This window comes from Diadema setosum, chromosome 7 (genome assembly GCF_964275005.1).
Source record: "Diadema setosum chromosome 7, eeDiaSeto1, whole genome shotgun sequence".
Classification (NCBI taxonomy): domain Eukaryota; kingdom Metazoa; phylum Echinodermata; class Echinoidea; order Diadematoida; family Diadematidae; genus Diadema; species Diadema setosum.
Genome location: NC_092691.1, coordinates 32583903 through 32597108, shown reverse-complemented (window position 1 = coordinate 32597108; position 13206 = coordinate 32583903). Strand labels below are relative to the sequence as shown.

The window sequence follows — 13206 nt, the reverse complement described above, 5'->3', positions numbered from 1 at the left end:
CAACAGGACCAATCATGTCATACTGTACTTTATAAAGGCATGACATACCTCAATCGGTTCACAAAGTTGCGGTCGACTTCAAATCCACACATGATATGTACAATGTATGAGCAGGACAGGTCATTCAAACACAATACAATGGTACTTGAATATACATGTATAGCACTTGACAAAGAGAGTTGCCTACTATATTCCAAGAGCCAGTTGCTGTTCAGAGACAACTCAAAACTGTGAATTGAAGACAATAATGAGCACAGTCTAACTGTGATAATCCTCCCTTCACGACCAATCAATATCCTGGGTTAGTAGTCAATAAAAATTAGAATTTAACTATCTCCCATATGGGCTCAGCTGTGCAAACATATATAGTAAGTTTTGAAATGCCACTGATATGTCAATACAATGAACATCAGGCATATCCATATTTTACCCCCATGTCAGCAGATAGTTGACAATTACTACTTGACAAATCAACAACTTCTCAACAACTGTTCATTTCAGTTTTAGTTGATCTAATGTCGTTTCTCAAACAGTTATTCGAGGCAAAAAGCGTTACTGCACTTTTCTGAATTACGGAACGAACAGCCAAAACTGAACTTCCAATTCTGAACAGCTGAAAGCTTAATGTTCTTCACCACATGAACCAAAATGACCTTCATTTCAGTCTCTCCTGCTCTGTTGCAATCATCTCTGTTGAAAAATCCAAAATCCCCTCCCCCCTCAAAAAAAAAAAAAAAAAAAAAATTGTCCCAATCAAAATGTGTTTGTAGCTCAAGTGTTTGTCTGATGCACATAAGGAAAAAAAAAAAAAAAAACACACACACACACACACCCACTATTTTATTTCCCTAATACACAATGGCAAGTGAACTACAGGTGTAGGTGACATTTTGACCATGGAGCATGGGTCGATATACAAATGTTGTATATTCACTGAACTCTTGACAGTGATGGTTTGTACACATGTTGTACTCTTCGATAATCAACATCTGGAAAGCAAACATGTGCAAATACATTGTACAACACATTTGTACAAGACTATAACTGAGATGCGATAAATAATGTACTGTAGTTGATCAAAGTGCTGTACTTGCAAAGTGTAACAGGTGATATCCTTACTTACTATGTGCTACAATTGTGAACATCAAAGAAGGCCACAGAACATCCATATTCACCATTACATAGATATTATTAAAAATTAATCCACTTCCTTGTTCATTTTATTGGACAGAGTAAAATCAATCAAATAAAATAGCACAACCTTTGATAAAAATCACTTTTAAGCGACTAATCTTTTCTTCATCTACAAACTGTACAATGTAACTTCTGCTTCTCTGCACAAAGAAACTTTTTTGATCCATTATTCCCATTACACCAACTAACATACACGTACATTACAATGTATGTATGCCTTGTGGATGCTATCACCAGAAAGAGGGCATACCCCCCCCCACACACACACACAACACACAAAAAAAAAGAAAATGGTGACCCTTGACCTTGACCTATCATTTCAGGGAAATAATTATTGAGTTCTATTCTTCTTTAATACCAGATAATATTATGTACTGTACCAATGAACATTCAAAGCTGAAGTTACGCAAGTAACACGTTAAGTCTCACACATACGGTGTGAGTCTCAAGCCTCTACCCGTTGTTGTTGTTGTTGTTGTTGTTCATTTTCCATCTGTGAAGATGGCTGGATAGCCCATATTCAGCTACAATAAGCTGGTCTTCCATGGGGTCCAGTTGGATGTGGGGTGGGACCACTTCACCGGGTTAGACACCCTGCTCTTTGCGATGAATGAATGAAGCGGGTTCTTTTACTTGCATGAGCTGTGACTCTCTCATACACGGGACCTCCATTTTATGTCCTATCCGAGGGACAGAGTGTTCTACCTCTTGCTAGAGGGGACGGTATGTTTACACACAACATTGCTCAGTCCAGACTCGGGTTCGAACCCGGGCCGCGTGATCGTGAGGCAGATGCGCTACCGACTGAGCCAACACACACAAAAAATAATAAATACCATAAATGGAAAATATTGCAATGCATGACAAGCAATTGAGGGTATCACCAATACGTAGGTGCTGTGCGCGGAGCAGCGTTTTAGATGCATTATGGGATAGCTCATGGGACAAACTTGCCCCGGTTTTGGCTGCACATGCACTTACATCACGCTCTGTCTTTATAAAGAGGTATTTTTTGTTGAAGATTTCTTCGCTTTCCATCATGTGACCAGCACACTGAAGCCTTGCAGTAGTGAACCATGACTCTAGTGACCGTAAATCAGTAAAGCTTAGACAATTTCAACTCTTTTAAGCTGAATTATAGCCAAGAAAAAAAAGGGCTAACAACGGAAAAGCAGACAAAGAACTCCATTGAATCGTATGGGAACTGCGACTCGCATTAGACAACCGGAAGCGAACAAGGGACCGAGGAATCCCACAGTGCACCTGTGACAGAGCTCTTCAGCATGCGCAGGAGCTTTTTACGTCATTGGCGATAGCGAGAATTGGCCAGCTAGGGAGATACTAAAGTGAACCTTGATGATGACATTTTAAATACTGTGGTATTTAATGTGGTAACTCAAACTTTGCAAGAATTAGGCACCCGAGCTCGAGTGTGACTTGTGTCGCCAAATATCCCCACTGCACTGTGGTGTATTTCTCACGTGTCCTGACATACAATGCACAACGGTTTGTACTTCATATCTTCTCCCTGTAGGAGATATGCTGTACGCGCAGTGATTACCTCAGTGAGATGCACTTTCATGCCAGAAACATGTAACTCGGTATTTTGTGAATGACAATGGTCCCAACTGAAATACTGTTGTATAGATCTATCACTGTGGTGTATAGCAGAAGAGAACAGTGTCAACAAATTGCCATGGTACCATATTTAATACCGCAATAATTTTTAATGTGAATGCACCTACTGTATAGAGGATAAGTGCCTTGCCTGAGGGCAAAACTACAGCTGCCAAGTGATTTGAACCATGGAACTCGGGTACAAGAGTCTAGGGTCTAATCCACTGAGCCACCATGGCTCACTGTGGGTGTCCTATTTTATTCAGTTGTTATTTTCTAAACTTGACACCCTCACTGAACAGAAAAATAGTAGAGCACAAACTTCATATAATTTATGGCACCTTCCAAGGACAGCTTTATACAGGATGTACTTTCACAGACAAGGATATTTCACAATGCCAACGCCACGAGGTCAAAGCCTGTTAGTTTTCTTAAGGCTACCAAACACTATATAACTTTCGGTCGCACAACTGACAGACTTTGGATCTGAAATAAGCAAGCATGTTTATCCCGAGGCTGTTGTTATTTATTTCGAATCAAAAGTCGTCAGGCGTTCGACTGAAAGTCGTAGAGTGTGCAGTGGCCTTTAGTCTCAAATAATGATGGCGCTATATTTGATTTGAATTTTAAGTCTTATCAAAGACATCATTATCCAAACCTCTTTGATACCCAAGCACTATCATGCAGGCGAGGGGAACCCTTTGCCTTCAGGAATCTGCCTGGTCATGCACAACGTTGATGAGAATATCTTAACCTAGCAGGGAAGTGGTTAAACATCCTGCTGCAAAAATCAAAATACTTTAGTGAAAAGCAATGCTTTGCAGTATGACCTGGTTTTGTTTGTGATACCTTTCCCTCAAAGGTCTAAATATCACAGGAGTTGAACCCTCCCAAACTTGATTACTACAGAGATTAAAGCCCAAACAAAGTTCTGGTACGCCTGCAAAAGTTGTCAAATTTTGCTCCAAAATGTGAACGTATGCCTAGGAAATGTGCGGAATAACGCTGTAATAACAAGATATTTGATGGGTAACGACGAAAATGGGAAATATTAACCAAAAACGTTCAGTCTCAGAACTTACCCGAACGGGGTCAGGCTAGACTCGGACTCGGGGATAACTCGGCCTCGCTTTGCTTGACGGCGGGATGAGTTGTATTGATTGTCCCTCTGGATTGTACAGCGTTGTACTATGCATATGGTAGCGGCCTGTATAAACTACATTGTAGCGTTCTGGCTACTCGCAGTAATGGTCCGAGTTGTTACAACGCACGCATCAAAAACCTCTTTGGCGCGCATGCAAAATTAGTGTGCGCCTCTCAAGCACCTCTAAAAACAATCAAAGACACTTGATAAACAACAACAAAAACTTCAAAGACCGCGCGTCTCAGCAACTGAGGTGATGTGCGTATACTATATAGGCTTGAGGACCGCGCGCTGTCCATTTGTTTTGTACAGGATTAGCACACACTTTCCTGTCTGCTCATCAAGGCCTCGTTTGGTACCCGTAGTATAGAGTACTGATGAACATGGCGATCACGAACTGTGTGTAAATTGTCTGAAATAGGGTCGAGTTTTCCCTGAGACCGAGTTAGTCTGGAGCCTTCTGGAATAAAAGTCGGTCTACCGACTTTTATTATTTTTCTCAAAATACTCCAAAACAACTCCTCATTCCGGCAAACCGCGTCAGCCAGGTAAGTTTCTTTGTAGACTCTTTCGATATATTGCAAGCAAATATGAAATGGTGCCAGACGGGTTCTCAGGCCCTTACCAGAACTTTGTTTTCACTTTAATTAGGTCAAGTAAACACTCTAATCAATATATGAACCTGTCCCTCTTTCATGGTGCTGGAATTATTGGAGTACACTACTTTCCATTGTATTGTCTTCCACATCTGCTGAGGAGAACTATTCACTTTCGGTTTCCATGGAGACTTTAATGGATTTGCTGTTGTTTTTTGTACTGCATTCGAATTGATGAAGTAAGTCACCTTGTAAACTACCACAAAAGTAAATAGTCTCCTCCTGATTGCTGGTTCACTTTACCCGAGTACACAAAAATATGATTTACTGGTGAACTTACGGGCATGTTTTGCTAATGTTGTGATAAAGTCAAATATACAAAGGAGGAACGTGCATGAAAAGAATAGCCATCAAATGAATCTTCAGGCCTACAAATGGCCTTGCTAGCATACAAGTAGATATTACAAGGTACAATTTCACCACTCTGTATTGAGATTAAAAGGCTGACAATATTAGCACACTGAGGACAGTCACATTGTCTCAACCTGAAACTTTTGTTTAAAAAACAAACAAAACAAAACAGGGATAATCTGACAACAAAGCATATTTTATATCTGTTATTCTCAATGACCGCAAATTATAACAAATTTGACTTGACATCAGACCTATTGGAGAATGAGCCATATCTGCATCTCACCTCTTAATCTAAATCCCTCGGTTATTATCAGTCAGCGGTTTGATAACTTACCCTTTCTCCCACCATCCAATTAAAATGGCCTACTTGATAGCTGGCCTGATGATGACACATTGTGACAATGGGGAGGCTATCAGGGATGGGGGTATAAGATGAGAGGGATGGTTTTCTTGTCTGCACTAACATTGGACTGCACCTGCGTCTAGCTCCAGACAAAATTCAAACATTTTTAACCCGATTGAAAAGACGGCAGCGTGCTGTGACTTCACCAACGAGACCGCACTTTCGGGGGCCCGATCACACATTGGGAGGAAAGAGGCTGCCTGGCTAAATCATGCTGCCCCTTTCACACTGTCTAATGCGACTGTGGAACATATTGTGTAACATGCAGTGTCAAATAGGTACTGCTTAGCATTTCACACAGGGATACCATGACTGAAACACATACATTTGTAATTACAGTTGTCACTAAATGGTAGAGTATTAAAAAGCTATTCATCTACAATAAGCATACCTGCAATGCTACACTGTATATTAAACTGCAATTTGTATTCAGGTACGAGCTATTAAGGGAAGACTGTTTATTTATATATACAACTGCTGTAATATATATATATATATATTTTTTTTTTTTTTTTTTTTGCTTTAGAAATGACATGCAAGTAACATATCTACAACAATATCAAAATAATTGATGGCATTTACAGAAGGTATTGAGTACCATTATGTAAATTCCCTGCGTGACTTCATTTGTTTGTAGTCTGCTCAAACTTTGTCTTCGTATTATATCTTCAAGTAAGGCTAGTGACTTGTTTCACTCTAAAGGCAACAGTGCCCAAATATTGCAGTGTTGTGTCGGTGTTGTACTGCCGTTGTACTAGGATGCAGGATGATATGATGCATTGTACATATATCTTACAATGACTTGTGTTTCAGTTGTATCAGATCGCAAGCATATTTGCTAAACCCAGGCCACATGTAACAATATGTATACAGAACTAACATAATCTGCAAGTATTTCAGTTTGTTTTGTGGCAACTTTGATCATTTTATGAAACTAAACAGGCATAGCAGCAGAATGCTCTACTTTATTCCACAATTTAACTCTTGTGTATTGTTTATCAATAAAATCATGTAGAAGTAAAACACACAAACATTCCAACAATAATCCCAAGGCAGTTTATGGACTGAAAGTAGAATAGAGTATTTGTTGTACACAACAAATCCATCACAAGTGACTGCAGAACAAATGATTTACACAAGTCTCAAGGACTGATTTTTCTAACGCTTGGTTTGGCATGCCTTCTGCTATATACACCTCTCAAATTACAAAATTGGATGATTACTCAAGGATGATAAACACTCATTCATTTCAATGACGCTTGCTCTTTATTGTGCAGGAAGCAATTTTATCTGGGGACTTACATTGTTATAGAGCAAATCTGAAAAATGCCTTACTCAGTATAATCCAAACTAATGCTTACAAGGTATTACTCAGTATACAATAAGTACCATAGCTACAAATGTATGTGTATTGTGATTCTATACTTATTCCAAGGTGTTTTTATTGTGAAAATTTTGCAGGCCCACCCACCTGTATTAACAAGGCTGTATAAATTTCCACAATCAACAAACCCGCTAAAATACTGCCTCATGTGACAGAAATACACCATGTGACATCTCTAAGACATGATTTTTTTCTTTTTTTTCTTTTTTTTTTTGCTTAAAAAAAGAATAATACTTATTTCTCACTTACAGTAGTCCCTGTGCTTCTTGACTGCACACTCAATTACTCAAAACAATTATAAAAGTATCTAGTAGACTAAAGAAATAATGTATGATTATGTGCATGAAATAGCATATGGCATAAGTAGTGTCATTTGTAAGAAAATGACACACGAATGTTTACAGGGCCTATTGTATTAGTGTTAGAACAATCTTCCTCCAGTAATTCCTCAAGAATGGCTCAGGTCAAATCAAAACTTGCAATCCTAAACACTATGTTGCACCTGCATAGATTGTAGTTTGATTGTTCAAGCTTTTTATTGCAGACAATTTTGCATTCTCCTGGCATGCTGAGCTGCCAATCAAACCTTTGAAGCTAAACTGCATATTGAATGGCTCATTCAATGGCTCATTCAATGGATATCTGACACATTCTGAAGGCTACACGACATCACTCAACCAATTTGTAACATTTATAAATGTTACTTGTCAATTTGGTTTTTTTTTTGTTTTTGTTTTTACCACTGTCACCTTTGAAAACTCTGAACAATAAAACTTTAAACTTATGAGATCATTATCATGTTTCATGATTTTAGTCCTTTGTTTTTTGTGGGGTTTTTTTTCATAGAAAATTTTCTCTCACATCTGCATCATTATATTCACCTTGTGTTGAAGGATATTTCCTGCTCTCAGTACTTGGTATTCATCTCTATGCTTTTGATTCTACCGCTGTAGGCCTACATGCTTACCATGGTCTTTCACAAACAAAAGTTCCACTGTGTTTCTCTTGCTTTCACTTGCTTTGTTACCACATGTTATCCACATACTACAATTGTAAAGCATGGATGATTTATGTTTCTCTGTTTTTCATTCAGTCTAGACCATTGTTGCAAATGTTGGGGTTTTTTTTAAAGTATGAGAAACATTAAGTTAAAGTGAATGAACTGAATGAGTCTGTGACTTGCATTTATCTGTTAAATTTCAGGAACAATTAGTGGCTCTGAGTACAAAGAGTGACTTTATAGCCAGCGGAACAACAGCTACAACCTAAGTATATGTGTACATGTTTGTTAGTCATATAGAATCAATGGCTTTTCCATACTCGCCTTACAGGATAATGTGTCATTAGTGCTACTGGCTTACGCATGAAGTCATCTTGGCATAATTACGAGGGAGACAGCATGGGATTATGTATGATTCAGTTGAACACAGATCAAGAGTGATCATCAACTTTGGGTGAGATGAGTACCCGTACGTGGCACAATTGACTCTCCGACTGTTGGCACTATATCAGGCTATCAGACAGTTGTCTACCATGCAAAGTCCCTTGCCACTGCCTTTGACTGATTAAATTTGACAATCATGATTTGATTTCTGTTTTGGGTATTTGTGTGTTGTTGTTGTTGTTGTTGGTTTGTTTGGTTGTTTGTTTGTTTGTTTGTTTGTTTTTGACAAGCAATATGGGCGGACATGTACTGTATGTATACATAAAGGAGATCAAAAGACAAAAAGACTGTACTGGAAAGGTGGTCATGATTTTGTGTGGCTGCTATAGGCAGTTTCACTCAATTAAGATTGGTTTATATAAATCCTGAAGATATGAGAAAGATACTCATACGATAATTTTTATATCGATCCATATGGAATCTTTCCTTGGCCATATATGGAATGTGTAGGTCAGCTTTGTTTACTAGTGCAAATAGCCAAGCCAAGCCAAGCCAAGCATAGCCACCACAAGCCTCAATACAATGTAAATGCCGGCCATTTGGGTAAGGAGGATTTCGGGTCATGCACTGTCCTGCAGAGGTTGGTAAAATGCATGCACAATTTCGGTCCAAAGGTGATTTCACCCAAGCCGCCTTGATTATCAAGAGCAACTTAAACCCTACATTGAAGTACACAAAAAAGGGGGGGGGGGATTCACAGGGCAGTTTGGGATTTTTTGGATTTGGATTGCAATATGAGGTGATAAATTATCTCCACACATACAGGTATGATTGTGATACAAAAGTGTAGATAGCATTTGTTTCACAAAAGCATGCGCATCCTTAAGATTTTATGATTTCACTTATAGTTTAAAGTCAGCTCATAACAGAAACTGCTATCACTCTGTTTGCTTGATTTTACACCCTTTCTTCAAACTTGAACATAGAGTATTCCCTTTAACAACATAACCTTGCATTGAACCAGTAATTCATGTTTAATCCCTGCCTGTATACTTTTCGTCGTCCCCCCCCCCCCCCTCTTCTTGTTTCTGTTTTTTGTTGTTTTCGACTGATTTCCTGCAAAATTATCTGCCAACTGACACAGATCCTGTTTGGTATGGGAAGCAAAGGAAAAAACTACAAACGCATTCCCTACAGAGCAAGTATTTTCTGATTTCAGCATCCTGTTCCACAGTCCACTCGCACCACACACTCCCTATTAAGTTTCTACATGTACATGTGTACATTGTATGTGTTAGTCACAGGCATACCGTGTAATATGGGGGCCTACAGGCTTCGGTGTACACATCAATGGTGACTGCTTACTAAAAAGGAGTGTTGGGAGGCAATTTTCATGGTCTCTTGGACAAAAATCTTATGGTGTTTATGCTTTTAAATGAAGTGAACACTGTATTATCTGTAACTGTAAATTGTGAAAAAGATGTGATATATTGCACGGAATATTTTTTTTATAGTGGAAAACAGGAAGCAATAAAATATCAATATCAATATCAATATTAATATCAATATCAATATCTATATGACATGATAGGTGACTGATGTTACATTCTGTTGAGTCTGTACTCACTGAACTCAAGTGCACTGGATGATGGACCATTACATCTGTAAAGGTGCATACTCTTTATTTGTTAATTAAAGACACTCAAATTGTCACTTTTTTTCTCTCTCTCTCTCTTGGAGGTTGGGACAAGGAAAGACTAACCTGAATTTTGACAGGCCGTGTGATGCAGATTTTTCTGTGGAAGTTGGACATTAGTGGCATTCCTCAACTAGAAAAGCACTCGAAGAGCACAGACCTCCACCAAGTCAGCAACTCATTTCCATCCTTACATGCATGCAATTTCCCAAAATACATCGAGTGTCAGAAGCCTTTTGTTTTACGTCATTGTACGGCACCTTATTGCCAGAGCAGAGTGCGCGCTTTAGTGCGCATATGTAAACCTCCAGTACGCGCAGCTTGAACCCCAAGTTTGTTGACCTTACATATTATACCAAAAGATTTTTTTTTTTTAAATCCTTCCAAAATCCACAAAAAATCTTGGATCACTACCAAAATTGAATGAGGTGTTCCTTGTGTCAATATCAACTTTTTATGCAAGTTTTATCTTAATCCGTACACAAATTTTGAGTTATTTTGCAAACAGAAAAACCAATGCCGATGATCACTTAAACTCCTCGTTCCTTGGTTGAGGTAATGAAACAGAGAAAGTTGCTTCTCATGCAACGTTACAGCCATCTGACCCAAATAAAGCTGTAAGGCTGATAAACAGCTGACAGCAAAACATGCCAAATTGCTGCCACACTGAAATTTGTTTTCATATCCATGGATATTGAAGTCACACCATCCAATGATACAACCATGTACCTACAGAAATGTGATACATGTACTCATGATATTATGACTTGTTTCAAGACAACTCTGCATTAATCATCTCCACAGAAATGTGTTTTCTGGCTCAAATACATTTGCCATTACACTTTTTTTTTCCAGCTTTCGAGAAACAGGTTTCTAACCCCGTGATCAAAACAGTTTTACTTTTTGCATTTTCAACTGCCTAAATCTCAAAAAAAAAAAGTCGTTGTGAAACTTTAATTCTATGCCAGAAGTGAGTTGATAAATGGTGCATTCCTGGGCTCCTTAAATTAGATTACGATCTTTTCCTGTGTGACACTATGCATGTGGAATGATTAGTTATGTATGTACATGCCATGCACTGGCATTTGCTAGTATCCATCCATCCAAACAGTTTCTTCCGTTTCTATTTCTGGGAAAGTAAAGCACATTTGTACATTGTATCACGTTACAGCACATGTACCAGCATAAAAATATCATGGCAGAACTGCCCTTCTCATTTGTTTATGATGACGCCGACTCTCCATTCTGATTTTAAAGGCATTTACAGAGTTGAGCTCACTGGTATAATGTTCATTCACAATGCTGCAGTATCCACATATTAATAATCTTCATCACTATCACTGAGTAAATCTGTAAACCATGCAAATATTGTTGAGTGTCAAATGATGACCTTGATAATGACTATTTGCTGTCGTTAATGTTTGTAGTTTCTTTTTCTGGTTAAAAATGAATACAAAATAGTTGTTTTTGCTTGCAACACATAGTACAATCAGGTCAGAAATGGATCGGGGGGGGGGGGGGGGGGGGGAATGGGAGCAGATTAGCCATACAGTGACTGTTTCCACAAGCCACTCACAATGTGCATATAAAATATGGTCACTGTTTTTTCACCCTACAGTTTTGTAAGTTATTTCACTATTTAAAAAAAAAAAAAAAAAAAAAAAAATCTCTACTTTGATGTCACACAATACACAGTTTCTGGTAACAAACAGTTCTATGCATAAATAAGTAAAAATCTATGAATACTGATGGTATATGTTTGTACTCACTATTATGCTTTGTTTGGGTTTTTACATGAGCTGTCACCAACTACAAGACTATGTGTACCACACAACTGAAAGCTGCATAGCATTTTCTTGCAGTGCCAGCAAAGGTGCTACTTCAATCCAAAGGCCAACGCCCTGGACCCCAAACTGAAAGTAATGCTCTGCCTCTTCTAATTTCTCTAATGTCCTAATGTAGGCAAGAGTGATGATTACTGACGCTACATCTACCCTGCGAAGACATGCATGATTTATAACGCAGGACCCCAGACACGCTAAATGAGGACGTGGGCATCATTTGTGCGCAACTGTGCAGGTCATGTGGGCGTCGAGGTAGTCCCCTTCTTTCGTGCACTAATGACAATATGGCAAGTCTGAATGAATTGTGGAAAGGTGGACGATCTTGTGTATATACAGTCCGTTTCAGGCACAGCTCTTTTCATCTGGCCTAGCGGTGCGTGACAACATGGTTGAATTTCACTGATGCATTTTAATTGCCTGTGCATGCAAAGCTGACGCTGACCTGCTCAGACACACTTACCAGTTGGTGCAGAATGCCATGGTGTGCGGCTGGGGATGGTAAAGGAGGCTTTTTTCACAATTTTACCCCTCCTTTATGTAGGATGGAGATGACCGGAGGGTGGGATGTGGTGGGTGTTCCAACAAGACAAGAAGAGATGAGAGCCCGAGAAACGGAGGGATTTGCGCTGTCCCCCTTTTCCTAGAGGCGCTCCATACGATTCTCGTCTCCGTGGCGATGGGTTGAATGGCTCCCTGTCTTCGTACTCATGCAAGCACTTTACTCTCACTGCACGTGCGGATGGGGCCCGTTCACAGTGTGGATCCCACAGGGGTTGCTAACGTGTCGGCAGGCTAGCACCTCAAGTCATAATTTTATCCGTCCCCCCTCCACTCTGCTCAGTAGTGTTGTGACTCGATCTACCGTCTCTGCCTACATACAGGGCACTAGAGCTGCAGGAGAGAGAGAGAGGAGGGAGAAAAAAGAAGACATGCATGTTTGACCACAGAATGTGAGGATATTACCAAGCGGAGCAGTCAGGCTAAGGCACTACAAAATGTGGATTGATGAAGGAATATAAACAGACATGATCTCGACAGCTGTATTTGTATTGAAGGGTCTAGTGAAGAATATTTATTACAACGGATGAAGTGCCCTCCGTGTTCAGGTTGACATGTACATTTAGATAACACAGCAGCATTTTTTTTTTTTTTAAATAAAGATTGAACAGAAAATTAAGACACGTTTGGAATATTTATTTTTGCTTCTGTGATGATATTCCCCATCAAGTTGCGTCGAGTTGCATCAAGTAATAGTTCAGCACTGCAATTATTCAGCAATGATTTTTCTGAAGGGGGTAGGGGTAGGACTTTTCATTTCAAGATTAATGTCCGAAAATAAGCTTTATTTTCGTATTATAATATCTTTAATAGCAAACAAACTTTAAACATTATAATTTCTCTTTGACATTTGATACTTCTCACATAAATTTCCCTTACACCAACACCCAGAATTTTGCAGTTTTGATTTCTATGAAACTCCTACCATATTGCTTGAATTTAATTATTCCATTTATGGAAAAAGAGTGGCAT

General features: G+C 39.0%; 1 protein-coding gene across 1 annotated transcript in view; it reads right to left on the bottom strand.

The window, feature by feature from the left end:
- The window catches only part of LOC140230682 (alpha-N-acetylgalactosaminide alpha-2,6-sialyltransferase 2-like), a 40660-nt gene extending 28146 nt beyond the window's left edge, over nt 1–12514 (bottom strand). Inside the window, exon 1 of the mRNA XM_072310821.1 lies at nt 12137–12514. Within this exon, the coding sequence (XP_072166922.1) occupies nt 12137–12156 (20 nt within the window). The 5' untranslated portion in view covers nt 12157–12514. The remainder of the gene's footprint in view (nt 1–12136) is intronic.
- Nucleotides 12515–13206: the final 692 nt, after the last annotated feature.